The sequence below is a fragment of the Ornithorhynchus anatinus genome, chromosome X4 (genome assembly GCF_004115215.2).
Source record: "Ornithorhynchus anatinus isolate Pmale09 chromosome X4, mOrnAna1.pri.v4, whole genome shotgun sequence".
Lineage (NCBI taxonomy): Eukaryota > Metazoa > Chordata > Mammalia > Monotremata > Ornithorhynchidae > Ornithorhynchus > Ornithorhynchus anatinus.
In genome coordinates this window covers 15,921-43,449 of record NC_041752.1, presented here as the reverse complement: position 1 = coordinate 43,449, position 27,529 = coordinate 15,921, and the positions used below count along the sequence as shown (strand labels likewise).

At 56.3% G+C, this 27,529-nt stretch overlaps 1 protein-coding gene across 1 annotated transcript; it reads right to left on the bottom strand.

Moving 5' to 3' along the window:
* Positions 1–252: 252 nt before the first annotated feature.
* Positions 253–27,441, bottom strand: LOC100090391 (alpha-2-macroglobulin-like). The gene is made up of 36 exons (XM_029054298.2): positions 27,244–27,441; positions 25,687–25,870; positions 25,307–25,466; positions 25,151–25,203; positions 24,302–24,322; positions 22,918–23,086; positions 22,277–22,361; positions 21,626–21,749; positions 21,170–21,284; positions 20,861–20,970; positions 19,656–19,817; positions 18,331–18,558; positions 17,958–18,021; positions 17,267–17,409; positions 16,455–16,604; positions 14,288–14,455; positions 13,161–13,272; positions 11,094–11,232; positions 10,510–10,738; positions 9,893–10,019; positions 9,501–9,622; positions 9,289–9,340; positions 7,987–8,070; positions 7,386–7,562; positions 6,941–7,028; positions 6,485–6,641; positions 6,131–6,205; positions 5,692–5,869; positions 5,225–5,448; positions 4,874–5,089; positions 3,825–3,952; positions 3,441–3,531; positions 2,353–2,421; positions 1,747–1,849; positions 947–988; positions 253–422 (listed from the first exon to the last, which is right to left on the bottom strand). The coding sequence occupies exons 1-36, from the start codon at positions 27,327–27,329 to the stop codon at positions 400–402; spliced, it is 4,458 nt and encodes a 1,485-aa protein (XP_028910131.1). The 5' UTR covers positions 27,330–27,441; the 3' UTR covers positions 253–399.
* Positions 27,442–27,529: the final 88 nt, after the last annotated feature.

Genomic DNA, 27,529 nt, shown 5'->3' with positions numbered 1-27,529 from the left:
TGATTACTCTGAATTTACCTCAGCACTTAGAAGTGACTTAACAATGTCTTCCCTTGCAGACTCTGAGTTTCTTGTAGGCAGAAATCTGTTCAACCAACTCTACTGTATTGTACTTTCCCAAATACTTTGTACAGTGCACTGCACACAGTAAGTGATCAATAAATACCACTGATTGATTGATTAGGGAGGGCTGTGTTGGGGCTCAGCGGGGGTCACCACAGGTCAGGAGCAAAGAGGCACGGGCCACAAGGGTTCTGAGTGAGGGTCATCAGTTTATTCATCACAACAATTCCTCTCCTCCAATCCTGGCCTGTTCTGCACATGGTCACTGCTGGCGAGGCCCCGGGTTGGGGGAATCAGCCGAGCCCGTCCGTCCAATCCCACAGGCCTCTCCCTTCCTCACATGTTCCCCGTCTTGGACTCTGGAGACAGAACGAAGAGAAAGGAAGTTTGGAATAAACCTGGACCCCTCTGGTTGGGGGCAAGGAGCAGAAGTGGGAGGGGGCACCATTCTTGCAGGGGTCAGTGCGGGAACTGGCACCCCCGCCCACAACAAATCCTTGAACAGACCAGAAGGAGGAACCCGGAGCCAGGGCCGCGCCCCAGTTCTCCCTCTGTCCCCAGCCCGGTGTTTCCCTGCCTGAGTCTGGGTGCTTGACAACATGCCAGGGAGCGTCTGGCTATCAATGGACCCCTTCTGAAATTGACTTTCCCCTCTTCCCAGTGAGGGGCAGGCCTAGGAAGCCCCCCACTGAGCTTCCCTTTCTATCTCCACCAAGGGACGGCCACAGCCCCAATTCCCTCCTCATAGAGGATGGATGCAGAGTCCATTGTGGAATCCTTCAGGGTAACCTGAGGCAGCCCTGCCTCTGGACACCCACCCTTGCTCGGGACTGGAGACCCAGCCCTGGGGCTGTGGGGTTTAGGGGGCTGTTGGAACTCTTACCGAGGCTGCAGGGGGCGCTGTATTCCTCGACGGTGAACTCATCTGAAACACAGAAAGAGGGACACGAGAAGAGAAAGGGGAGGGACTGGAGACCTCCCACACTGTCTCATAGTCCAAGAAGGGCTACCGTCACAAGGTTCAACAAGGTATGATCTGTCCCTGCTCCCAATCCCCGCATCAGCATTCTAGCCCTGCTGCAGGCCCAGCGGAAAGAGCCCGGCCCGGGGAATCGGCAGTCCTGGGTTTGACTCCCAGCCGTGTCCCTTGGGGTGCTGCCTTCGGGGGTGAAGGTTTCAGTCGGGCGAGCCACCTGGGATGTGCCGCGAGGCGGATGGGCCCTGGGACTCTCGTCCTGTCCGCCGCACAGCGTCTGGGCCTGGTGGTTTCAGGGCCGAGGCTCTCCCGGTCTTTCGGGTGGGAGGCTCCAGAACATCCCGTCTCTATCGCACCAGGTGTTCAGTCCATGCTGTGAGAGCATGGATCTCAGGATAGATCAGGGAGTGGGATGGCTGAGCTGGAACTTCCTAGGCCCCAAAGATCCTGAAGAAAAGTTCTGGAGACAGACTGGTTTTTCTGCTGGTTAGTTCTCATCCCTTTGGTGCCTGGAGGTTTCTGGCTCATCCAGGGGGAAGGAGGGGCCTCAGGTCAGACCCAGTTGCTCAGGATTTGAGATCCAGAACCTAAGGGGTCTTTGGATCCACAACCCATTGCCCAGAAATCCGCTAATGGCCCTAAGCTCATTCCTGGCTCCACAGGGAATCCAGGTGGAGTTCCCTGAGCCTACCCAAAGGTCTGCTCACCTGTCTCGTAGTAGTCATACACTCGCACTGAGGCTGGCTGCAGGTTCTGTACTGGGATGTCTTGCTCCACAGAGAAGGAGAAGCTCAACGTTTCATTGGTTACCTGTGAGGGTTGAGGGATGGAGTCGGAACCAGGGCTGATGACCCACATAACTAATCTACCTTTCCATTGTTCTTCCTGCCTGAACTGTTGGATCTTGGCCCCCTGCCTCAACCTCCTGGAGAGCAGAGTGTCGCAGCCCCACCCTGGGGACTGGGGACTGGGCACTGGAGCAGGCCTCTCCTCGAGGGATCGTGGGTGACGAAGAGAGAGGTTTTCTCCCCGGGACAGTCAGTCGCCACCAAAGGAAGGACTGGAGCTGCCTCGGCCCTGCTGGAAAGGCCTTTCATCTGCCATCTTTACCCAAAACAGGATGAAGAAGGGAAGGTCATCCGGGGACCCCTTGGAGGAAGAAGAGGAGGAAGAGGAGGAGGCAGAGGCCGATGGGTCAAATAGACCCCCTGAATCTAGGACAGCCAACAATATTCATGGATGGGGTCTCCGGAGCTGGCCGCCAATGACTCCTTCTCCTCCGAGCCCCAGCACAGTGCTCCTGAGGGACTTACCTTCTCCAGGTATATCAGGATGTGGTTGGTGCTCAGTTCAGTCCGTGGAATCTGGGGGTGATCTTGGAGCTGGGCAGAGATTTGGGAAGAAACAGAGGATGGGCCACCCCGTTCCAGGCATCTGGGCTTCCGGGACCCACCGCTGCCCATCTAGACCCAAATTCTTGAGGACAGTGACTGGCTTTGTGCCATCCGGCTCCCTGGAAGCCCAGGGCCGCTCCAGGGAACTGGCAGGGTCTGAGGGTTTGGCGCCTCAGTGGGGATTGGAAGGCAAGAGACAGGATCCCTCATGGAGGCCAGGGGTCCCCACCTCTGCCAATGCAGTGCCCAGCACAGTGGCCAGGACAAACCTAAGATCTGACCTTGAATGCTGGCCCTCCCCTCTGGGCCAATCACCTTCCTCCCCTTGGACCATGGGTTGTGTGCAGACACATGAGAGCAACGACCTCCTTCATTCCAGGCTTCATTTGCACCTTCCTCTGTGCTTCAGTGAATCTTCCCAGTAATAGGGGAACCTCATTTCAGAGGCGACCCCAATTTGGGCTCCCTAAGGGAACTCCTTGAGAACCACTGGGGGAAACCACCAGGGTTGTAGCAAAATTGCTGGATGTGCTCGGCCACCGACCCCTTCTGGCACAATGAGGGGCCCAGACCTGTGGCACCCCACTGCAGGGATGTATTAATAATAATTATAATAATAATAATAATGTTGTTATTTGTTAAGTGCTTACTATGTGCAGAGCACTGTTCTAAGCGCTGGGGTAGATACAAGGTCATCAGGTTGTCCCACGTGAGGCTCACAGTTAATCCCCATTTTACAGATGAGGTAACTGAGGCACAGAGAAGTGAAGTGACTTGCCTCAGTCAGTGACTGTCAGTCACACAGCTGACAGTTAACAATACTCCTCTTGGCTGGCTAGGCCGATTGAGGAGAAACAAGGGGGCCAGGCAGTGGGATGAGCAGGGCTCAGGGGCTGGGGGGGAAGTGCACAAAGTAGGTGCTCAGTGTGGTACCCTGTACACCGTAGGTGTTCAGTGAATGCTGAGGACTATCATGATGATGGTGATGAGTGAAATCCAGGTATTACCTTTCTCACTGATGACTTCACGGGGATGAATCCTGACACCATCTTCACATCCACGATGACCATGTTGGAGGCCAGGCGGTGGCCCGTGTAACTGCCGCGCCAGGGAGAGGGTTGAAGATTATAAACATTTGGTTCAACATGTGCAGCTGTTGGCCGGGGGGCAGCAGGAGGACTCTGCTGATCTGGCTTCCCTGGGTGACAGCCAGCCCCTGCTCCCCTCTCCCCTCCTGCCTTGTGCCCCACAGAGCCTTTGATCTCTGTTGCTTTGATGACAGACAAGCCCAGTCGTATTCAAAGTGCCACCGCTCCGGCTCCGGTCCGACGAATGGCTCATTCCCTTCCTTCCCAATGCCACCACCACTCACCGGGGGCCCAGGGGCTCACCTTACATTGATGAGAATCTGGAAGACCCTGGGAACACTGACCACCTCACAGCTCTTGGGGAGGGTCTGCACCCGCAGAGAAAATGGAGCTTCAGCCTTCCCCGGGAGTACGTTGTATCTCAGGCAAGTCTGGAAAACGGGCAGAAAATTGGCCCTGTCCTTTGACCTCCCGTGACCCCCAGACACTCAGCATTGCGGTGTCCTTAAAGAAGCAGCGAGGCCTAGTGGAGCCTGGGCGTGAGAGTCAGAGGACCTGGGTTCTAATCCTGGCCCTGCCACATGTCTCTTGTGTGACCTGGGACAAGTCACTTCACTTCTCTGCATCTCACATTCCCCAGTTGGAAAATCCTACTCCCTCCTACTTCGACTCTGAGCCCCACCTGTGTGGCATGAAATTCTGCAGCAAAAATCCAGTGAGCATCCCACTTATTCCATTGCCACTGGGGCCACTGGGGCCACTGGGGTACGCAGTGACTGATGGCATGGGAGGTGGGTCTTAGACGCACCGTTCACAGACACACCACTCACGGAAACACCATTCATGGACACAACCGTTTAGGGACATGCCACTCATAGACACGCTGTCCAAAGACACACCATTCAGGGACATGCTATTCAAGGACACACTTTTCAGGGACACACTATGGAGAGATACATCATCTAACACCACTCAGGGACACACAGCTCAAGGACACGTTGTCCAAGAACGCTTTTGTTTAGGGGCATCCTGCTTCCTGTGCATGGAGGAGGCTACGTAAGAACTTTGAATAGCAAAAGTCTTCAGGCGGATCAGCCAGGGGAATGCAGTTTGCACTTCACGCTCACCACCAGCCCCAGCAGATCAGCATTCAGCCATGAACTGGACTGTCCCTGAGCCTCAGCATCTCTTCTGTCCTCCCTCCGCCCACCATGGGGCCTCCTGGTCTCCCATGGACTCATTATCGCTTCGGAAGCACAGTCTCCTCTGGTCCCTACTGTCCCTCTTGGTTCCCATCGTCTCCCGTGGGACCCAGCATAACTCTCAGCTCCAGGGCCTGTTTAGACTCTCACTTGCAGGTAGACACAGCCAGATCCGGTCACGGTTGCTCTGTACTCCCCAGGCACCTCGGCCAAGGCCACCTGCTGTACCAGCAGGCGGTTGTCATCCTCCACGTGGAACTCCTTGGAGAAGGTCCCCGTGGACCGGACGGTCACTGCTGCCTTCCCCTCACGGGTGAAGGTGGCGGCGCCATACCGGGCCAACGCGTGGAGCGCGACCACTGTGTCCTGCGAGAGATGGGGGCGGGATGAGATGAGACAGGGCAAAGAGGGGGTGGGATGGCAGGAAGCAGGATGAGAGGAGGGGCAGGGTGGGAAGGTGATGGGGGGCAGAGAGGGAGCGAGGAGGGGCAGGGCTCCCACCTGGGTGGAGGAGAACCCCCCGTGGGCATTCTGCTGCTTAGCGATCCACCGGATGATGAGCGCTGCCTCAGACAGGTCCTCCTGAGATGGGGCGGGCTGGGCCGTGAGGCGAGCAAGGAGCACGTAGGCCGTCATCTCCACTTCGGCGGAAGGGGCTCGGCCCTGGCCCTGCATCTGGGTGGACCCTGGGGCTTGCCCGGACCGCTGCCAGTAGACGGAGCTATCTGCAGAGGGCGTGCGTGTGGGGAGCGGGACATTAGTGGAGGAGGGGACGGACCTAGGTGGGGTCAGCACGTGGCAGGACGACCAGGAACCGGGGCCAGGCTCTGCCCAATGGGGGTTGTCGCCTTGCTCAGCGGGATGGGACTCTGGAGAATCAGCCTCGGGTGAGGGCTCGAGCCCCAGAAGCCCCCGGCCTAGGGGCAGCGTGGCCTCAGGGCAGACCAGGTGGCAGCTGAGGGTCTTACCTGCCCTCACAGCATCCCGATCCAGCGCCTGCAGCACCTCCTTCCGCTGCACCTCATTCCCTGCCAGGGCAAAGGTGTAGGCCAGCAGGGCCTTTGTGTAGACGTGGCTGTCCGGTGTCCCGGTCATGGCCTTCCAGGCTGTCTCCAGGCAGAACAGGGCATTGCGGACCACGGGGTGCTGCGGGCAGAGGGGAGCCAGGCCCGGGGGGAGGGGGCGGGGCAGAGAAGGGAATACTATTTGGGCTGGGCCAGAGGCCAGGGACCCCAGAGTCGGGGCACACGGCCCCTCCCCCCGGGCGCCATTACCCACTGGTTTGGCAATGGCTGCCGGTCTCCACTCTTTCCTCAGGTATTCCCGGTCCCGGGCTCCCCGGCCCTGAACTGCGCACCCCCTCCCCCGACCGCCCAGAGCAGGTAAAAGAGAAGGCGTTGTGCCTACCGTGGTTGGGAGGGGCATCTCCAGGAGGGCGGTAGTGATGTAGGCGGAGAGGGTCACTTCATCCTCCACCCCTCCCTGTCCGGAAACAGTGATGGTCGCATCGGGGAATTACCCATCATCCCTTAGGGACTGACTCCACTGGACCGGGACCAGTGGCTGGGGGAGGGTCCCGCTGGGGGAGGGTCCCTCCAGCCTCAGGCTGGCAGCTTCTCTGGATTGGGGATCCTCTCCCTTCCACCGGGCCCCGCCCAATGCCTCCCTGCCTCCCTCCTGCCCGCTCCCAGCCTGACAGCCCCATCCACCCTCCGACCCTCCCACCCCAGGCCAGGTTGGGGAAGTCGAGGTCTCCGGCACCTTGATGGCGTTGTTCAGGAGGTACCCGGAGCTCTGGAAACAGCCGTTGTCCTTCTGCTTCTGGGAGAGCCAGAGGAGGGCACTGGAGATGTGTTTTTCATCCACGAAGATGTGTGCCCGAGCCTGGGCCAGGGCCTTGAGCACGAAAGCTGTCAGCCTGTCCGTGGAGGGTCAGGGAGCCTGGGCTGAGAGCAGCCTCCTGAGACAGAGCAGCCCGCGCCTCCAGCTTCTCTGGCTTCTCTGGCTTCTTTCTCCCATTTTCCCCCTTTCCCTGTGCCTGGGCTCAGTTTTCTCTGGGGTGAGCCAGAGGCCTCTTCCCATCATTGAGAACCTTTCCCACTAACAGATCCCAGCACCTGCAGCTGGCGGACGAATGCTGACAGACAAGCTCCCCGCCGAACCCGAGCCCCGAGTCCCAACGGCCCTGGGAATGGCACCTAGAGCTCAGAGCCTCACCAGGTGTTGCCCTGACTGTTGCCATAGCGCTCCCCAAAGGTACTGTAGGAGCCGTCCTGGTGCTTGTAATTCAGCTGTCTCTGGTAACCTGCAACGGGAGGGTCCAGCACAGTCTGGGAATTGTTAGAGGCCAAGGTAGGTGTCCTGTTTTCTTCCCCCACCTTTTGGGCTCAGGTCAGAGAGGGGGCTGTCATTCATGCTATCCTACTCAGTAGGGCCATGGTGAGGTCAATGCCGCTGGCCCTGGTGAAGTCGGCCACTGGCCCCGGTGAAATCATGGCCACTAGACCCAGTGAGGTCATGGCAGGTTTCAGGACGTTTCCCCGGAGGACTCGCCTATATGTTGTCAGGGCAAGCACCAGCTGCTAAATTTCGCAGGGGCTGAGGGGGACCCTGCATCCCCCCACTCAGCAGCTGGGGTTGAGCTCTCCCCTCTCCAACTCACCACTGCTGAGGTAGCCAATGGCCTGGGCCCGGATAGATGGGGTCAGCTGCTGGGTTTCATTCAGGTAGTTGAGGACGTAGATGTTGGGGGCAAACAGGACCATGTTCTGTTCTCCACAGCCATAAGGCATCTGGAGAAGATTCTGCAGGTTCTGCAGGGCAGAGCCCAGGATGTCTCCTGGGGACCGGACAGCAGAGAGTACACAAGTTTCCCCCAACTTGCACCAGTTCCCATAAGCTTCCCCCAATACCCATCCGTTCCTGCCAGTTCCCATCAGCTTCCCCCAGCACCCACCAGCTTCCCTCAGCTCCTCGTTATTTCCTTCCGGCTCCCACCAGCACCCTCCAGTTCCCCCCAGCTTCCCCAGCTGCCATGGGTGAGCTCTGAGAGTCTCACACCTGTGGAGGGCTTTCAGGTGGGAGCGGAGGAGAATCAGGGAGTGAGAAGGCACAGGAAGCTCCAGAGGAAAAGTGCAGAGATATTTGGTCTGGAGAAGAACCCCCAGGGACAGAGCGGAGCCGAGGGTTGGGAGCATCTGGCCAGAGGTCCTGGGGGAGAGTGTGCGCTCACCAGCCTGGGCCTACTGGGATGAAGGACTCACCGAGAACGGAGAAGGATGCCCGGGCCGACCCTGCCACTGTATTTGGAGGCAGCTGCAAGGAGATCTTGTCTGACGCCTCAGTCTCTGGGAAAACCCGGAGTCATAATGCTGAGGATGGGGTGGCCACCCCACTCCTCCCCTCCAGCCCCGTCTCTCCCAGTTGAAGGAGTGGGACGGGCACAAGGCCAAGAACAGCCAGGATTTCTGAAGGTGAGACCAAAGGCTTGGAGGTACTGGACCTCCATCTACAGCTTCTGTTTTCCTGCAAGTGGCAGTTCTTCCTACAGAGTGTGACAGCCAGTGAGTGCTCAGAACATGCTGTCACTGCTACCATGGTGCTCAGTGCAGGACGGGGCATCCAGGGAGTGCTTAGAGCATAATATCGCTGTTTCCCCAGCACTCAGTGCAGGGACAGGCACTCGTGTGACACTCAGTATTTACCCTCCCGAGATGAGAGATGGGTGTGAATCCCATTGGTAGAGATAGTAGGGAGAATGTACACAGCTTCCTCTTTGTGTCTGAAGGAGTAGCGAGGCTGAACTCATTTCCACTGGAAAAATGCTCCCTCAGCAGCAGCAATCAATAAATTGGTGGCATTTATGGAGCACTCACTGTGTGTAGAGCACTGTACTAAGCACTTAGGAGAATTACAGAGCTGGTAGCCACATAGTTCCCTGCTGGCCCTGTCCTTCTTCCAGCCCCATTGGGTCCCGCTCACTGCCTCCTGCACCGTACCCTACTCTCATTCCCCAATTCTGTCATCTCCTGCTCCCCCTGGCCTTTTGTGCTCCGACAGAGCCAACTTGGTGACTGGGGAGTGAGGATGCTGACAGCACCCACGTTTCCCCTGGCACATCCTGGCTCTCTGGGCGCGGCCCATCTCCAGCTGGTTTCCTCCTGTTCGGGGTGAGTGGTCCCAGATTCCCATAGCTCCCGCTCCCAAACACCTGGGAGAAGTGGTCCCTCTTGATGCCCCCCCACTCCTGCCCTGCCATAATAATAATAATGGTATTTGTTAAGCACATAGTATGTGCCGAGCACTGTTCTAAGTGCTGGGATAGATACAGGGTAATCAGATTGTCCCACTTGGGGCTCACATTTTTTAATCCCCATTTTTACAGATGAGGTAACTGAGGCACAGAGAAATTAAGTGACTTGCCCAACGTCATACAGCAGACAAGGGGTGGAGCCGGGATTAGAACCCACGACCTCTGACTCCCAAGTCCGTGCTCTTTCCACTAAGCCACTCTGCTTGTGATGGTGGGGGAGGGGAGGGCCCAATCAAAGACTGAAGGGTCTCACCTGTGACACAGAGCAGGGCGCTGATTGTCTGCTCCTTCTCGACCCCCTCAGGCTGCATACAAGAGGAAGAGAGTCACTCCTGGTGAAGCAGGGAGCACCTTTCCCCCAAGCATGTGAAGCCCCCTGCCTGGGCCCGACAGGCATCTCTCTCTGTCCCCGCACCAGTCTGTTACACAGGCCTTGGCTCAGAAGACCCAAGGCCGCCCACACACCTCGACCAGGAGGGTCCGGATGACTGTGTCCTTCCGTCCGGTCTTGGGGACTTCAGCCACCTTGTTCCCACACAGCTCCGGGGATTGCATGGACTCTGCACTCACTGAGAATGTCACCTCCCCTGGGGCAGGTGGGACCCGCCTTGGTCAGCTCTTGCCTCGGGGCCATCTGGAGCCGGACCATGGTCAGGGCTCGGCTCCAGGCTGGAACTGCCCCCCCCCCCCCCCCCCCCCCCCGCGGGGGTCATCTGGGTGCATGTCAGGGCCGGTGTTATCACTGAGAAGCCTCTCCCGGGATGGGAGGGGACAGAGGGGAGAGTGGAGCTAAGGGTCGCGGAGCCTCTTCAGGACGAGCTGGTGGTGAGGTCCCCCAGGGGCTGCATTTCACTTACCCAGGGATGAGGGAGTGACGACCCAGGACACGGTGTGACGCCCGTTCCCACAGATACAGTGAGACCCTGCGTCCTTCTCTGTGGGAACTGCCAGGAAGTCCGGAGAGGCCCCCAGCTGCACGCTGACCTGCAACACAAATGCACACGTACAAAGTCACACACTGATTAAATAACACAAGCAGACACAGACATACACGCAGGACTGCCTGGTGCTGGAGAAAGGGAAGGAGATTGTAGGAGGTGGGGACCCGGGGGGTATTTGGTGGGTTGGAGAAGCCTCAGCCAGGGGAATTTCTGGGAATTTCTGGGAACCCCGTGAGAGGCAGAGGGACCCTGAGCTGCAGGTCAGTGCTGGGGCTCACTGGGCAGCATCTGCCTCAGTAGCGGCTCAGAGTAGAACGAGGGCACGTGAGGAGACCAGAGGCAAGAGCGGGGTGAGGGCAGATGGTCAAAGTCTCACAACCATGGTCCCTTCTATGGTGCCAAGCTGAGGGGGTTGGCAGCTGGGAGTCAATGAGGAGTCCCACAGGCCAGAGATGGGTGCAGATCGGCCAGTGTCGATTCTCTCGCCTGCTCCCCCCTTCTGCCTCCCTGGCCGACAAAGGTCGCTCCCTTACCCGAATGCAGCCTGGGAGGTAGCTGAAGACGGTGGCCTTGAGCGAGAAGCCCTCTCCTCGCACCACGGAGTAGGGCAGCGTGAGCTCTAGGAAAAATGGCTGGAAGGTGCGGAGGGAGGCGGTGGGGGCGAGGCCGAGCCCTGTGGTTGCCGACAGGCAGAAGGCCCCGACCTTCCATTCGGTGATGGTGTCGGGAATGGTCACTGCCACTTCTTCCTTGCCCGAGGCGCTGTGGGGCAAGCAGTGAAGAGGATGTCACAGGCAAGCTGACCCAGACTCTTCATTCCCAGACAACCCAGGGGACCCCAGGGTTGGGGGGGTGTGGTCCCTTGTGGCTTCTCTGGCTGCCCGCAGCAGGGCCCTTGGGTGGATTTAGGAAGGACAGAGGCATCTCGTTCACTGCCCAGAATGGAAGGGAGGAGAAGCCCTCATATGACCCCAGACCAGCCAGCGCAATGCCCCAAGCTGAACGCTGGCTGCAATGGACTGTTTCCCATCATCATCCAAGCCCGACAACTTGGGCCCCAGGTCCCGTGGCCCCAGATGGCTTGGCAAAAGCATTGCAGTGTAATGAAACAACTCACCCCACCGGCACCAACTCCCAGATCCAGGTTTCAGGGAAATGCTTCCGCACCGTCTCGATCACCGTTGAAAACTCAACTCCGCTATCAAGCATAGTGTACCTGGGAGATATCCCTCCCATGGCAACCATACCTGCCGAACCTAAAGCCATAGAGCACGTGGTTACGGACCACCCCGCTTCTGCCCGGCCCAGTCCTTTGATCCCCCAAGGGCTAGGAGCTTCCGAAGGCTGCGTTTCGAGCTCCCCCAGGGTGGGGAGGGGCCTTTCCTCGCTGCACTGGGTAATCTCACTTGACTGCCACTTTTGGGCCCACCCCAAATCATGTTTCTTCCTGGCCCCTTCCCACCCAAATCATTCTGACGCTCGGCAACCTCAGCCCTTTCTTTTTCGGAGGATGCGGTTCCCTTTCTGGGCACGGTGGGGCACCGGTAGTGGCCGCAGGAAGAAGTGGAGTGGGCCAGGTGGGAATGAAAGTGAAGGAGCAGATGTGGGGGGATCCCTTAGGAGTGATGACATCACAGTTGAAGGGATGGGAACAAACTCAACAAGGCTGCAAAGACAACTCAAAATCATCACAGGCTGGTGGAAAATGATCCAGCAAAGTCAGGATGAGACACAAGATGGATCGGCACTACGGGATAAAGGGGAAGGGAGATGCCCGCCAAATGACATTTTCAGAAGGTGCTGCGGGTGGCTGCACTTGAAGATTGGGCTGGAAGGGGGCTGAGGCCGGATCTGACTGGGATCTGACTGCCAAGGTGACAGGGGCTTGAATGAGGGAGGCCAATCGTGAGAGTGGAGAAGAAAAGGTGGACCTGTGAAGAATGGCAGAGAGAGAATCAGCAGCCTAAATGAGGAGGTCAGTTACAGAGCAAAATCCAAGATGCCACCAAGGTGGGCTTCTGAGACAAAGCAGAGGGTGGAAGAAAGTTGAGTGGCGAGGTGAGAGAGACACAGGAGGAAGATGGGGGAAATTAAGATGGGGGTATTGTGGAGGAAGGTTTGAGTTGGATAATAGGGAAGATGAGGGAGGAAGATGGGGGAAATGGTGGAGAGACATGAGGAAGGAGAATGGGGCACGATGAGGGAAGCGATGATGGGGCAGGTGAGAGAAGATTTGTCAGGGATGCTGAGGAGGGAGGTGAAGGAAGGACAAGGTGGGGGAACAGGGGCAGAGACGGCGGGGAGACGGTGATGTGGGGAGGCGAGAGGTTCCATTTCTGACACGTTGAGTTTAAGGTGCTGCTAACCATTCCCTTCCCAGGTTCTTGGTAGAGGGCGCTCAACTCAGTAAACCCGTGACTGTGACCACGCTGGCTCCCCCAGCCCACTGGTAGAGATGCTGTGTTCAGCCACTCACCCCCTGCTTCCTGCCTAGCGACCCTGCAAACTGGAACTGCCTCCCAGCTCTCCTGCTGCATGGGTGAGTCAGATGTGTTTGACCGTCGGCCCCACATAGATCTCTCGTGGCCCCATGCGAGTGCCGTATAGGTCCCATAGGTCCCAGGTAGGTCCCGCTTGGGGCCCCATGTAGGTCAGTCTATCAGTTGGATTCACTCCCTAGTTCCTGGCTCTGGGCCCTCTGGGACCACCGCCCTCTGCTACTTGGCGCGAGTGGCACTACCTGCAACTGGCCCCAAGGGCATTCACTTTGTCTTGGCTCAATGTCTATAAGAGACTTTTGGGAACAGGGAGCGGAGAGCATGCCGCTCAGGGAAGTTACAAGCATTTCCTTTCTCACGACCCAAGGAGTCATCTACATTCTCGAGGTGGAGCTGGGGGATGGGCATTTCAATTTGGCAGAAGGGGATGCTGAGGTGTGGCTCGCTTAGCAGACCACTTTGCTACCCAGCAAGTCCAAAGTGGAGTGAGCGAGTCGGGAAGTAGAAGCTGACTGCAGCGAGTTCTGTCCCGGCCAGTTCTGCTGCTGAGAGTTGTGCTAATGAGAACTCTGCTGGCATTTGGCTAGGGCAAGGTGGGGTGAGGCAGCTCATTGCCAACACAGGACTGGCCCTGCCATACCCTCCCTCTTTTCCCTCCCCACGGAAGCTGTCGGTTTTCCCATTACCGGATTTGTAGCCCATGACCATTGGTTGTGGGTAATTATAGAAGTTCCTCTCTTTCCTGCAGTAATGGGGCTTCTGGATCTTCCAGTTGGTGAGCACTTGTAAGCCCATGGCCTGGAATGAAAGAGCCCCCAAACCATACACACCTGCAGGGTGAAACCCCAGCAACAACTGACTTAGGACGGTTATTCCCCAGTGACTCTGGTCATTGCCATGATACGGCACAACCAGGAAGGGAACACAGATGCGAGAAGGCGGGCTAAATGTCTCTGCTAAAAAGGTCAGTTGTTTTCCCCGGGACTACTCGGGACCGATCTGAGGGGCTGTGGTGAGGAGTGCCGAGGGGAGAGGTTAGAAGGTTTGAAGGGTGGAAGTGCAGACCCTTTGGATCTCGGAGGCCCCGTCTGGGCTCCGCTCTGGCCACGGATCCGGCCGGAGACCCTCGAGTGGCTGGCCGTGGGGCCGTGGGGCCGGGAGGTTGTTGCCTGGCCTGTGGCAAGACAAGAACCACCATGATGAAGCAGCAGCAGCCGGTCTGAACTGGGCCACCCCGAATCCCACTGAGCTCCACGGTGGCCTGTTCTGGCCCAGGTACTGCCTCTTGCCCATGTCGGCTTCCCCTTGGTTGGCCTTTGACCAAGAAAGGGAGCATTTTGCCTTCTCTTTTATGTGTTTGGGTGAGACTTCTGGCCCTGCCGTCGATCTGGGGGAAAGAACCCAGCTCTGGGAATCGGAAAGCTTGGCTGGGACGACTCGGTCTGCCAGGGCTACGTCTTCCACACAGGGTCATCCCCACAGGGCCATGGCGCTATGGTTCAACGTCGGTACTGGGCTGCAGCTCCTTCGACCGTCAGCGGGTCCCGCGTTTGTAGAACGTCCGTGGGCACTTCACCGGGTGCCGCCCCTAGCCGCCTACTCACTTGTGGCACTCTGAGCGGGAACACAGACGGGAGGGACGTGGGAGCCTGAGCAGTGATTCTGCATCAACTGCCAGCCCTGTTTGCCATTTCCTCTCCTCAGGGTCTCAGTCCAACGGTCTCGGGTTCGAGGCTCATCTATCCTTCCCGACAGAAGACTCCATAGTCATTTCTCTTCCAGAACTTACTTAGGGGAACAAACTCACACTTACCTTGAGGAAACTATAAACATCCTCTTCATCTGGAGACTCCAGTGGCATGTAGGTGACCCCGTTGATGACGACAGGACTTAACTCCACACAGTCTCCGCGGCCTTCGTCTGAGTTCTCTACACTCTGAGGCCACCTCTCTAAGTCCTTTACAGGTAGCAAATCGTACACCTGGGCGAGAGTGGAGAGCGACTTGGAATGGATTTCCTGCTCTTTCCTTCTGGATGTGCAGGCAGCCAAGGGCTTAGGATGGTGCTTTGCCTGCCACAGGGGCTTAACCAATCCCACCGACGGACTGTTTGACTGACTGGTTGGCACCAAGTGCACTACCACCCCCCTTGGTAACTGATTGCCCTCCTGGGTGTGTTCCTCTGCTAAACCCATTTCTCAATCCAGAGAAACCGTGAGCCATGTTCATGTGACCAGCTTGGACGTTTTTCCTAACGGTCCCCAACAACTGGACTGTTTCAAACTCCCCCCCGGGGCCCGGTTTCCCTCGCTGCCACCTGAACCATTTCCCTCACACTTCTCCAGGGACCGTTTCCCTCCACCCTCCTTGGACCCTGTTTCCCTCCCACTCCCCCAGGGACCGTTTTTGTCATAATCCCCACCAACCTGGGACTCTCTTCCTCCTCCTCCCCCAGGGATTATTTTCCCCCACACTCTTCAACAACCAGTTTCCTTCACACTCCCCACCAACTCAGGACCATTTCCTTCACACTCCCCATGAACCTGTTTCCCTCAGGATTTGATCGGTTCCCTCATATGCCCCTATTTCCCTCAAGGGTTCCTGTTCTAACTGAGAAGCTTACTGAAGCCAGGATAAGGGCCTATAGATAAGGAACAAAGGAAATCAGTTTCCCACATACTTACTGGAGAACTTTCTTGCCTCTGGCTATCTACATGTTTTCAGGCTTGTTCTCTCACACTATTCATTTTGCTGTTTATTTCTCCTGACTTTTTTTTTTTTTTACTGTGGATCACCTTAAGCTGCATGCTTTTCCCTTTGCCTCCTGCTGCAGCTCTTTTTCTCCCTTTCTCTTAGTTTTTCCCTGTCCCTCTCCTCTCTCCTCACCTCTGCTTCCCTTTCTCTTCCATGTGATTGAGTCTGGTATTTTTGACAAATCACAGACGCCTAAAAGAGCTCAGCACACCTGAGGGAGATCAGTTCATTCTGGGATTGCTGTGTATATGACTGCACTTTTCATTCATTCAATCATATTTATTGAGCACTTACTGTGTGTAGGGCATTGTACTAAGTGCTTGGGAGTGTACAGTACAACAATAAATGGACACATTCCCTGCCTACAATGAGCTTTAGGTCTAGAGAGAATAGACTAGGGTAGACATGCAGTAGACTCCATGGAAAGGGCACAGATCTGGGAACCAAGAGATGTGGATTATAGTCACGGTTCTGCTCGGGGGTCAGTGGGAAGGGTCTGGCTCTGGGAACTGGGCAACCTAGGTTCTAATCCCAGTTCTGCCTGAAGCTGATAACTTGGGTAAAGACTGCACATGCCCTCGCAGTGTGTTCAGGGCCCCTACCCGCCTGCTCGCTCATTGTGTTCCAAGCCCCAGCGGGAACGTAACCGGCAAGGGCAAGAGAGTGCGAGTGGTGTGGTATCACCCACCAGCTCCATGGCCAGCTTTTGTGTGGTTTCGGCTTACACGTTCGCCATAGAGATGAGAACGAAAGTGGGTGCTGAGGGTCAGGTCTTTCCACTCTGACATGGTCCCAGGGATCAAAATATACTTCTGATAGGAGGATGGATTGATCGATTGGTTCTTGAGTGAGGTGGGGCCTCGGGTGAGCCTCGAATGCAGTGGTCAAGTTTCCAAGCCAAGGGCCTCCAAGGAGATAGCCCACTGTCCTCCATTTCATCCAAAATCATAATAAGTGCTTGTTAAGCACTTACTATGTGCAAATCCCTCTACTAAGCGCTGGGGTAGATACAAGGTAATTGGGTTGGACACAGTCCCTGTCCCACATGGGGCTCACAGTCTTAATCCCTGCTTTACAGAGAAGTGAAGTGACTTGTCTAAGGTCACACAGAAGACAAATGACAGAGCTGGGATTAGAATCCATGACCTGACTCCAAGGACCGTGCTCTATCCACTATGCCATGCTGGCTTGGGACCTTCAGAGACCCGGGACAGAGACGGTACTCACCGAACTGGGGGAGAGCTCAGCCTCGGTCTTGAGGAGCAGGACGCTCTGGTCCAGGCCGCGGAGGGCGCAGAGGGACTGGGGTGAGGCCGTGACCCTCAGCCGGGCTTCCGAACCCGGTAAGGCCTCAGCTAAGGAGAACTGCAGCTCCACCTGCAAGCAGATAGGAGACGTTAGTGTGGTACCCAGCCTTCCCCGGACCCTGGCCCAGAAAAAAATCCCACCCTCTCCCCCCCGACCCTGCCTGGGAAAATCACACCCCACTCCACCCTGGACCCTGCCTTGAAGAATTCCCCCCTGACTCCCAGGTGCAGGCTCAAACTCTGCCCTGGACAGCCCTCCTCCTCCCTCCGACCTAGCCTTAAGAGACCTAGAGAGCAGTGGACACCCTGCCCTGGAGACTCTCCCTCTCCCTTGGACTCTGATCTGGAGAACCCTCCTCCTCCTCTGGACCTGCCCTGGAGAGCCCCACTCCTGGCCCACTCTCTGCACAAAGCCCTGCCTTCATGTGTCTCATGCCTACATCTGTTAGTGATGGATGGTTTCCCCCCCCAACTCCCAGGACCCCTCCCCTCCAGGAAAGGGCCAGCCCATGGCTGTAGGTGATCAAAGCCATAGCAGCCCTCAGTGTCCTTGGGTGAAGCTCCGGTTCTCAGCGCTCCAGCCGTGGGGGTTCTGGGATGGATTGGTTGGGGTCCGGGGCCTTTGGCCCGGCACCTCTGTGACTGGCTCTCCCTTCTCTCCCCGCTCCTCTCTTCGGTTCAGGGGTCATGCCTGGGGTGGTGGACTGGGCCAAACGGAGCCAGAAGACTCACCTTGTTGGAAAAACAATTTTCAATATTGAATTTCTCTGAATCAGCCACTAGTTCCCCTTCAGGCAAGATGGAGTAGATGAGAAAGCGCATCACGGGAGCGATGTCTGGTCCCACTAGGAGACTTATGGAGAAGGACCCTTTCCCTGCAGAGGAGCCAAGGAAGGACAGGAGAGGACAAGGTCATGGGACTGGAGATGGAGGAGAGGAGAGGGTCATGGGCCTAGAGATGGAGGGGAGGACAGGGTCATGGGACAAGAGAGGGAGGAAAGGAGAGAAGAGGGTTATGGGGCAGGGGAGGGAGGGAAGAGAGCATCAAGAGAGGCCATCCCAGGACTGCTAAGGGCCCTGAAGCCAGGCGGACCAAGTGAAAGCCCTGGGCCCTGGAGGCGACCCTCAGGGCAATGACATCGGTAGCGGGGAGGCTTTGGTCGAGGGCTTGGCCCAAAGTGAGGGCTTTTCAGAGGCACAGGTCGCTGACCTGAGTAGGCTGGAGAATCCTTTCTCCAGGCAGAGAAATGGCCTCACTTCTCCTCTAACTCACAGCAGCTTTGTGTGGAGAACCAGCTGCCAGAGCCTGGTCTCCCTCTGGGCTCTGGGATGATTCTCAGTGGTGGAGGGCAGCCTGTGAGAGTTAGATGTGAAGAGCGGGGTGGGAGGGGAGAGGAGGGAGGGACCCTCTGGAAATGCTCACCCTCTCCGGACTCCAAAGGCAGCGTGTGGGTTCCCATTCTCACAATGCCGCCTTTTGCCGTGATCTTCAAAGAGAAAAAACAATTGCCTCCTTTAGCCAGGAGTCCAAACATCCTGTTGCCCCACACCCTGTCCTGCTAGGGGTCAGGGACCCCTGTGGGGCCCAACTGAGATGGGCAGACTCGGCCTGATGTCCCCTGGTCAGACTCACTCCCGACCTCTGTGAAAGATGCCCCTAGGCCAGACCCATTTCCACCCTCTGTGATGATGCCCCCGGTCAGACCTGCCCCCATCCTTTGTGATGGCCGCCCCTCCGATGCCCCCGTCCTGTCCCCCACGGCCCCCCCGCCATCGAACTCAGCCCCATTTCTCACCACATAGTAGAAGAGCAGCTCCTTCAGCTCCCCCAGTGCCTGCCCATTCAGAATATAGTGGATGCGGATGTCCTGCTGGTGCCCGCAGGCCAGGGTGTCAGCAATGGGCTCCAGGCGGATGTAGCTCTGGCTGGGAGAGTAGATGTGCTTGGCCGTATGTGTTGCTCTCTCGTGGGTTCCCATGACCCACTGGTAGTTATAACAGTTGGGAGAGTCTTTGTACTTGACCTAGAGAGGGAGGGAAAACCCAATGTGGGTAGGAGGAATGGCTAGAAGGAGGCCATATCAGACTGACTCCTGGATGGGAAGAAGATGCAGGCCCTTGACTAAATCACTGACCAGCATCCTGAGCCTCTCTTGTGAGCTGGACCCCTAAAAGGCAAGCTCCCCAAGAAGGTGAGATTTTCAGAATCATCATCCTTGCCGATTTCTCACTCTTTTCCTCCTGATTCTGGACTGGATAATTTTCTAAACAAGATAGAGTGATAGGGAACAAAGGATGGCAAGAGACATTGTTTACCCACTCTATAGTTCTCTCCCTAGCACTCAGTTTAGCGCTTGGCACACAAGGAGGCACTGAAGAGATAGGATTGATTGATCGGGAAGTGTGTCGCCTGGCCCATGCTAAGTCTACCTCTTTGTGAGAGAGTGTCTCTGAGAGAGAATCACTAAAAAAGGAAAAAAGGATATTTGTGAAGTGCTTACTATATGCCAGGCACTGTACTAAGCTCTGGGGGGAATACAAGAGAGTTGGGTTGGACACAGTCCCTGATCCCATATGGGGTTTACAGTCTTAATCCGCATTTTACAGATGAGACAATTAAGGCACAGAGAAGTGAAGTGACTTGCCCAAGTTCTCACAGCAGACGTGGTGGAGCTGGGATTAGAACCCATGGCCTTCAGACTCCCAGGCCTGTGCTCTATCCCTTAGTCTAAAGTGCTTCTCACTGAACATCATGGTCTCGGTGAGCCATGATAAAAACAAAATCTGCTGGCCACGAGAAAGGAGGACAGAACCAAGGTCTGTTTGGACAGGTTTTCAACCTTTGACTGTTTCCAGTTCCAAGAGAAGAGAGTTAGCTATCAGCCACCTCTTAACCCCAGATATAAGAATGTGGGGGTCTTTGAAAGCAAAAACGCCTTTCAGATTCCCAGGAGTGAGATCACCTTTTGAAGGACAAATCCTCGAGGCGGCTTCCCCCAGCGGTGCCCTCTGATGATGGAGCCTAATCTCAGTGCCCTGGTGGGGTCAATCCAGGCAGAGGGTCCCTGTGGAGCCCGGGAAGGTGCTTGGTATGCCACCCCTCCCCCTAGGCCCTACTCACCGTGACCGAAATGGGGGCAGTCGTGAAGTTGGAGGTGTCGATGGAAAACTGCATGAGGCCCTGCTCATCGGTGCTGTGATTGGAGAGATAGTGGGTCATATCCACAGAGACCTGGACCGGCGCATTTGGGATGGGGGCATCCTTTCCGTCCACCAGGCGCACCTGGAGGAGTGCAAGGAACGTGGCTACCAATTCTGTTAGACTGTACTCTTTCAAGCGTTCAGTACAGAGGTTTGCACACAGTAAGTGCTCAATAAATATGATCGATTGAATGATTGATTGGGTTGGGGGCAGCCAGCAGAGACTCATAACATCAGATCAGGGTGGTTGATCCCCAGGACTGGCTTCGGCTGTGGCGAGACCATCCACTGGCCCGGATTACTGTCTGGCACGTCCACCGATGCCATGACACTGCCTGACACCCCCACCGATGCCCTCCTATCCCCCAGAAAGGGCCGTAGGTTCTGCCCTTAGGGTTGACCACCCCCCTCCGTCCCAAAGGAGAGATAACCAAGTTCTGGTCGGGTTCAATAGGAGTTGCCCCTTGTTCCCCAACTGCACACTGCTGAAATACCAAGGGACCCGGGAAGTACACTAATTAATTGCCTGATGCCCAGTAATGAGCTATCCACATGTTCCCCACAGTGGGGACCCTTGGCCTAGAAGGGGTCTTGAAAGGTCAATTCGGTTGTGCCCCAGACACACAACTGTCGTTCTGTTTTAATAGTCATGGTAGTAACACTAATTATAGTAATAGTAGTAGTAATGGTGATAGTAGTGGTATTTATTGATCCCCCACTGTGTGCAAAACACTGAGACAGACACTTGGGAAAGTGCAAGGAAAATATGAGACAAGTTCCCTGCTCTCAAAGAGCTTCCACTTTAGTGCGTGTATTGAACATAAAACTGAATTTTCCCATGTACGGCAGTGTTAAGCAATGGGATGAACAAGTATTAGCGGTTGCTGGATTTCAGGTTGGGCTTTGCTGGTTATGGGACTGGGGATACTGGTTCTAAGGCTGGAGATTGACAGGGATAGGATCGTTCTGCTCTTAAGGTCGCCTGGAGTAGGAGGTTTCTGTGGGCTCTGGTTTGGCAGTGTCCACGGCCACCTCCTGGTGGGGTTGTCTACCCCAGTTTGAGAGACCCCCACTCCCAGCCGCGACCCCCACGGTCTTCCCCAGGGGGTCTGGGCGGGGCCCTACCTGCCCGAAGAAAGGGAGTCCCCGACGGAAGTGCGAATCCACCTTCTCGAAGGTGATCTTGCTCAGGGTGTTGGTGACCTCGCAGTTGGCTATTCCGACCAACTCCAGCCCTAATAGAGTCGAAGGCCTTGATGACCATTACCCTGAGGGATCGCCGCTCTTTCCTTCCTCCTCCCATCCCTCCCTCTCCCTTCCTCTGCCCCTGTCTCCTTCCATCCCTCCACCCCTCCTTCTCTCCCTCCATCCCCAGACAGGGCCTCTGGGCTTCCCTCCCCCAGCTCTCTGCAGTCGGCCCAGCCTGGGACAGACCCGTCCCCTCCTCTCTGATCGTGGCTTCGGCTTCGATGTTCATCAGAAATCCTTGCCGCTTGAGCTGGAATAACTTTGTCTTTATCACTGGAGAGATGCAGCCCTGGCTGTCCGCCTGAGCCGAGAGAAAGGACAATTCTGGAAATGCGGGTTATGGACCCCCGAGTCCGATTCCCGTGGGCGGAGCGGGTCACAGCCCGGGGATTCCCCGGACCTGATGGGGCACTGGAGGCCTCAGATCCTGGAACTTTGGATGGGGTGAGTAATGGTGACCACATGTGTAAAAGGGCCCATGTGAGTAACAGGGCCCACTTGCATAACAGTTGCCTACGTGTATGTCAGTGCCCACGTGTTAGCAGCAGCTTCATGTGCTCACTCCTGCTTGGTCCCCATTGCCTCCCGCCCCAAAGGACAGATTCTGTGTGGGCTACTCAAGGGCCCGCTGCCTCCCCTCACCTGTTGGCTGAACTCCTCACAAACGGCCTCCGACTCTTTGCCGTAGCAGTGGTTTTGTACTTGAGAGAACCTCCGGCAGACCCTCAAAGTCACTGTGCCCGGGACAGGCTTCCCATAGGTGTATCTGGTGCCAGAGAGGCCAAGGGGGGCCTGGATCAGGACTCATACGTCAGAGACAGATCCACCTGACCCCCCGGCCCCGCCCCTCTGGATTATCGCTGCCTCCTCCATCCTGCTTGCTCAGTTTCTCAAAATCTTTACCACTCATACTGGGCATAGCCTAGCACAGTGGGCAGAGCCCAGCACTCGTGCTGCCCTGGGCTACTCCCACTGAGCCCCTTCCACCATTTGTCTGCATTAAGGGTCTCAATTCCTTTGATGCGGCTCTTTTCCGGACAATGTCCCCAGGAGGAGGGCTTAATATTTTGCCTAATTTTAACCATTGCCCAGAGGGTGGAAGCTTCCATCTTTCCTGTCTAGATCAATCTGGTCCCCATTCCTAGTTTCTGCCCACCCAGAGAAAGGCCCATCCAGGATGCTTTTGCCAGAAGTAGGTGAGCCTGGCAGGATAAGGAAGAAGCCCGCTCCCTTGCTCCCGCAGCAAGTCTGAGTCTCCTGCCGGAATTGGGCCGGGGAGTGGTCGCCACTCACATGCCACAGACGGATACTGCCAGCTCTTCATCCAGGATGGTGATTTTCTTAGGCATCTTCACCAGCACCTCAAACTTGGGCAGCACTGCATGGGGTATGGGAAGTTTGCAGGGGGTAGAGGCAGGAGGGGCCAGGATATCGAGGATCAAACCCCTCTCCAATCTGCCCTCTCTGGGCACCCAGCCTTAGGAAGCGGCAGGGGCATTCCAGAGCCCACAAAGCATGATGTCACCTCTGTGCAGGCCAGTGGCCTGAGTGGCTGACACCAGTCACAGCAGCCTGCACCAAGCTGCAAAGAATGCCACTGGCCAGGGAGGCTGTAGACTGTATGCTCATTGTGGGTGGGGAATGTGTCTTCCAACTCTGTTATATTGTACTCTCCCAAGCTCAACACTGTACTAATACAGTGTTCTGCACACAGTAAGCGTTGGATAAATTTGACCCATCGATTGATTGAGACAGTGCGAGGGGTGGAAAAAATCTGTGGTGGAAGCAGGCGCTACTTAATCAGATGATGAGCTCCGCTCATGCCATGCTTCTGGACTCGGCCGAAGCCAACACGACTGTTGCCACCCTGCCCTCACGCCCTTTCCACCGGGTGTCCTGGTCAGGTGCCCCCTGGGGTCCCACGTGGGGCGTACCAAACTCCTCCACAGAGAAAGGATGCTCCTTCTTGTTCCCCGACTCCTTCTGCACCACCACCTTGTACTGGCCCTGGGAGGGCTCCGACGAGAGGGGGAAGGAGAACTGGCCGAAGCCGCCCTGCAGCTGCACGTCTCGCCATTGCGCAATACGGTTCCTCTTGGTGTCCTGCAGGGGCACAGACCACAAGGAATCTGTCCAGGGGAAGCACAGAGGGAACCGCTCAAACCAAACCAATTGTTCCGGAGCACGGAGAACCGAGGCAGAGCCCCCGGGAGAGACATGCAGAGGGGAGACTAGAGAGCAACCGATGAGGGCCCGGAGCACGGACATCCTTCGGAGGGTTGGACTGCCTCAGTGGCCGTGGCCCAAAGGGTCCGCTGCTGGCCAGACAGGACACCGCTCCCCGCTTCATCAAATGTCACCTCCAGCATGCTGTGCGGTTGTCCTCCTTCTGACTTTCCTATCACTGTATACAGCACCACCATCTTTCCTGTCTCACAAGCCTGTAACGTTAGCATTACCCTTGACTGCTCTCTCCCCTTCAACTCACATATTCAATCCATTGCTAAATCCTGTCAGTTCCATCTTCACAACATCACTAAAATCCTCCCTTCCTTCTCCATCCAAACTGCTACTTTCTTAATCCAACCAATTAGCCTCTCCCGCCTGGATTACTGTATCAGCCTCCTTGCTGACCTCCCTGCATCCTGTCTCCCCCGACTCTGGTCCACACTTCACTCTGCTGCCCAGATCATTTTTGTACAAAAACGTTCAGGCCATCTTTCCCCATTCCTCAAGTACCTCCAGTGGTTGCCCACCAACCTCCGCATCAAACAGAAACTCCTCACCATCGGCTTTAAAGCATTCAATCATCTTGCCACCTCCTACCTCACCTTGCTACTCTCCTACTACAACCCAACCCACACATTTTGCTCCTTTAAATGCTAACCTTCTCTCTGTATCTCGATCTCATCTATCTCGCCACCGACCTCTTGCCCATGTCCTGCCTCTGGCCAGGAACTCCCTCCCTCTTTGTCTCCAACAGACAATTACTCTCCCCACTTTCAAAGCATTATAGAAGGCATGTAATCCTCCAAGAAGCTTTCCTTCACTTATCCCTCTTTTCTCTGCTCCTACTCCCTTCTGTGTAGCCCTGACTTTCTCTCTTTATTTATCCCCTGCTCCCAGCCCCACAGCACTTATGCATATATTGGTAATTTATTTGTATTGATGTCTGTCTTCCCCTCTAGACTGTAAGCTCACTATGGGCAGGGAATGTGTCTGTTTATTGTTATATTGTACTCTCCCAAGCGCTTAGTACTGTGCTCTGCACAGAATAAATACCCAATATAGACTACTGACTGACTGACTTCTACTCACCTCAACGTACAGCACAGGCACCTGGAGGAAAAGAGAAAGGAAAGTGCACGTCAAAAGCCATCATCTTCCCAGATAGCAAGCCCGGGAAGAGCAGGTGTCCAAGCTCTGTGTCCCCAGGTGGGAGATTCCGGGTGGGGAATGGATGTTGTTCAGACTGGAATTGTCCCACCCTGAGGCCTTCCCCAGCCAGGGATGGTTGGTGGGGGTGTGAGGCAGGCAGCCAGACTGGGACTCAGGCACCACTGGCCTCCCCCTGCGGCCATGCCCTCAGCACGGCAGGTGGCTCTGAGAGCCAGACTTGGGTCCATGCCTGGCAGGAAGGTGGTGGCCGCCAGCCCTCGGTGCCCCCGGCTCTGCTCCGCAATGGCCCCGGCCTCTTGGTGGGTGCAGGACACCCTGCCTGGGCCCAACCTCTAAGCCCCTACGGAGGGACCCGCACCCTGCTCCTTTCCCCACCATCGGGCGCAGCGGCCCACTGACAGTGCCAACAGCAGAGCCACAGTCCCATTGGCTCGGGAGGCTCTGTTTGTCAGAGCGGAGAGTCGTTGTCGACCAGAGCCTGGCCCTCGGAAAGGGTCATCCATGCATCCTCTAGGTGATACCTTCCCCTGGAGACCCAGCTCAGGCAGCCGGCCAGAGTTCGATGAGCCAAGGGACTCCGGGTGTGTGACTGTTTGGAGAGAGGAGGGGAAGCCGCCCAGAGGGTGCTGTGCACCTCCCCACCCCGTGATCCCCGTAAGCTCTGGACTCGAGGTGGGGGTCCCTTCCCTGTGACCCATCCCATCCTTCCCAGGGCCCTTCCCTTCCCTTCCTGACCGGCTCAGGGTCCGTGGCTGCCAGTCAACTCACCATCTCATTCAGGGGGTGGAAGTCCTCATCCACAGACACCACTCGGAACCTCACTGCCAGGGAAATGTTTCTCGTGAGGACAGGGGTGCCCGTTGCGTGGACCCGCGCAGGGAGGCGCCGACCCTCGCTGCTGCCCCCCGGTCGGTCCCCCAGTACCTGTCTGTCCCGGCTTGTAGATGGGTTTGTCTGTCTGCACAAAGACCAGGCTCTGTGCATTCTTCACCAGCACCGTCTTCCGCTTCTTGAACTCCTGGGTGGGGCCCCTCACCCGCACGCTGAGAAAGGCCATGGTCTCTAACACTGGCAAGCTCGGGAGCTGGGACACAGGAGTGTCACTGTCTGTTTGTTCTACTCTGCCCCAACCTGTCCTCCCACTACCCTCCCCTGCCACACACTGGTCAGCCCCAACTCCCTGCCCAGGCTTTTCCCCAGAAACAAGTCCCTGGGGAGCACCAGAGGCAGAGCCCTCCCCTCAGCTCCCTGGGGGGCAGCAGCGGCAGAGACCTCCCCGCTGGATCCTGCCAGCTGCCTCTCACCGTGAAGAGGCTGCAGTGGAATGTGTCCTTGTCGGCCACCAGGTCCTCCAGGAGGCTCCTGTTCTCCTTCCCATACTCCAGGACGGCGCTCAGAGTCACCGTCTCATTCAAGTGGCTCAGCTGGATGCAGACCTTCTCCGGGACTTCCGTGTGGAGCAGGGAGGAGACCAGCACCATGTACTGTCTACAGAGGACAGAGTCATGGGCTCAGACCCAGGACATCAGCCCTGTGCACTGTCAGCAGAGAGTTCAGGCTCCCTTCTTCTGAAGAAACAAAGGGACTCTCTCCGTATGTGCTAGCCAGGTACCAATACCTCTCTGTTTGCCTACAACCTTTCAAACAAACTCAGGAGATGGTCTCAAGACTGACACCCACATCATTGGGATGGGCACTTGAAGAAGCTAGAATAAGATCCCTTCTTCATGTTCTCCCTGCTGCCTGGAACTCCCTCCCCATTCATAGAGAAGCAGCATGGTCTAGTGGAAAGAGCACGGGCCTGGGAGTCAGAGGATCTGAGTTCTCATCCTGGTTCTGCCACTAATTTGCTCTGTGACCTTGGGCAAGTCACTTCACTTCTCTGTGCCTCAGTTCTCTTATCTGCAACATGGGGACTCAATGCCTATGCTCCCTCCTTCTTAGAATGTGAGCCCCATGTGGGACCTGATTATCTTGTATCTACCACAGTGCTTAATACCACACTAATAATAATAATAATAATAATTAAACACTCAAGTCAGGAGAGTCACGTGGAGACTCATACAGGAGGTATATATGCAACTAAACAGACAAACTCATCTAGATGACACACTAAAGGCAGAGGATCAGAAAGATACAGCATCACACCAACCTAAAGTCAAAACCCAGAGATACATAATCTCCCACAGTCATGTATATCCTGCACTAGTTGTCCCTAGTGAGTTCTCTGACATCTCCTAACCTATCCTTGCTTCCCCTTGATGTGGTGACTCATCAAACCTGGTTTTCCAATGATGTTGATTTCTGAGGAAACCACTCACTGATATAACCAGGTTTACATGATCATATGCCCTCCATTGCCCCCAACCATCAGTGAAGCGGCTGCAGAGCAGGCAAGTCGGTTTGGGCCCCAACTGCCTTGCAGTATCCATCGTGGCACTCAAACCCAGGGTGAGGATCTCCCCTTTATGGGGACTGGGATTTTGGATTTGGGGTTGGAAATCTTTCCTCCTCCCCTCCTCCTCCTCTTCCTGCTCCTCCTCCTCCTCCACTTCCGTCCTCCCTCTCTCCCCAGGGAAGGCAAAGCTGGTCCTTGGGGAGACTGTGCACTCTCCTGCACCACAACTCCCCTAGGTTTTAGGGTCACCAAGGGCACGGTCCTTGCATTGTTCCGAGAATCGCATACGGTGACTGGCTACTGAGTGAGATGGCGTCCCTCCCCTCCCTACAGGTTCCTGGAGAGAAGAGCTGGGCCATGTCTGAAGAGAGGGGAGAGGGAGGCCAGGCGGGTGGGTGGATGGGAGATAGAGCACCTGGCTGGCAGAAGGGGAAGAGAGCATTAGGCTACTGGGGTGGCTTACGGCTCTGGGGTGGCTGAGGTGTCCGTCACCAGGAGCCCAAGGACAAGCAGGATGAAGCCGGAGCCAGGTGGCCAGCGGTTCCCCATGGCCCAGGATGGCAGTAGCGGTGGAGAAAGCTCTTGCACGTCCCACTGCCCCCAGCACTTTGCCCCGGCCCTCCTCCTCCTCTTCTTCCTCCTCCTCCTCGCTCTAAAGCCACTGGGTTTTGTTCCCTTTCTGTAAATAGAAGAGATAAAGCCGTAGGAGGGGGTGGGCAATCGATTCTGGAGGGTGGAAGAGGGAGGAG

What these genes read in the sequence shown, in the direction of transcription:
- LOC100090391 (XM_029054298.2), bottom strand. Translation starts at nt 27,329, where the DNA reads ATGGGGAACCGCTGGCCACCTGGCTCCGGCTTCATCCTGCTTGTCCTT. An exon ending in TTTCTCTGTGGAGGAGTTTG is followed by an intron (nt 22,362 to 22,917) that starts GTACGCCCCACG and finishes TACCCCATGCAG; the next exon opens with TGCTGCCCAAGTTTGAGGTG. An exon ending in CTGAGCTCTCCCCCAGTTCG is followed by an intron (nt 14,456 to 16,454) that starts GTGAGTACCGTC and finishes ACTCTCGCCCAG; the next exon opens with GTGTACGATTTGCTACCTGT.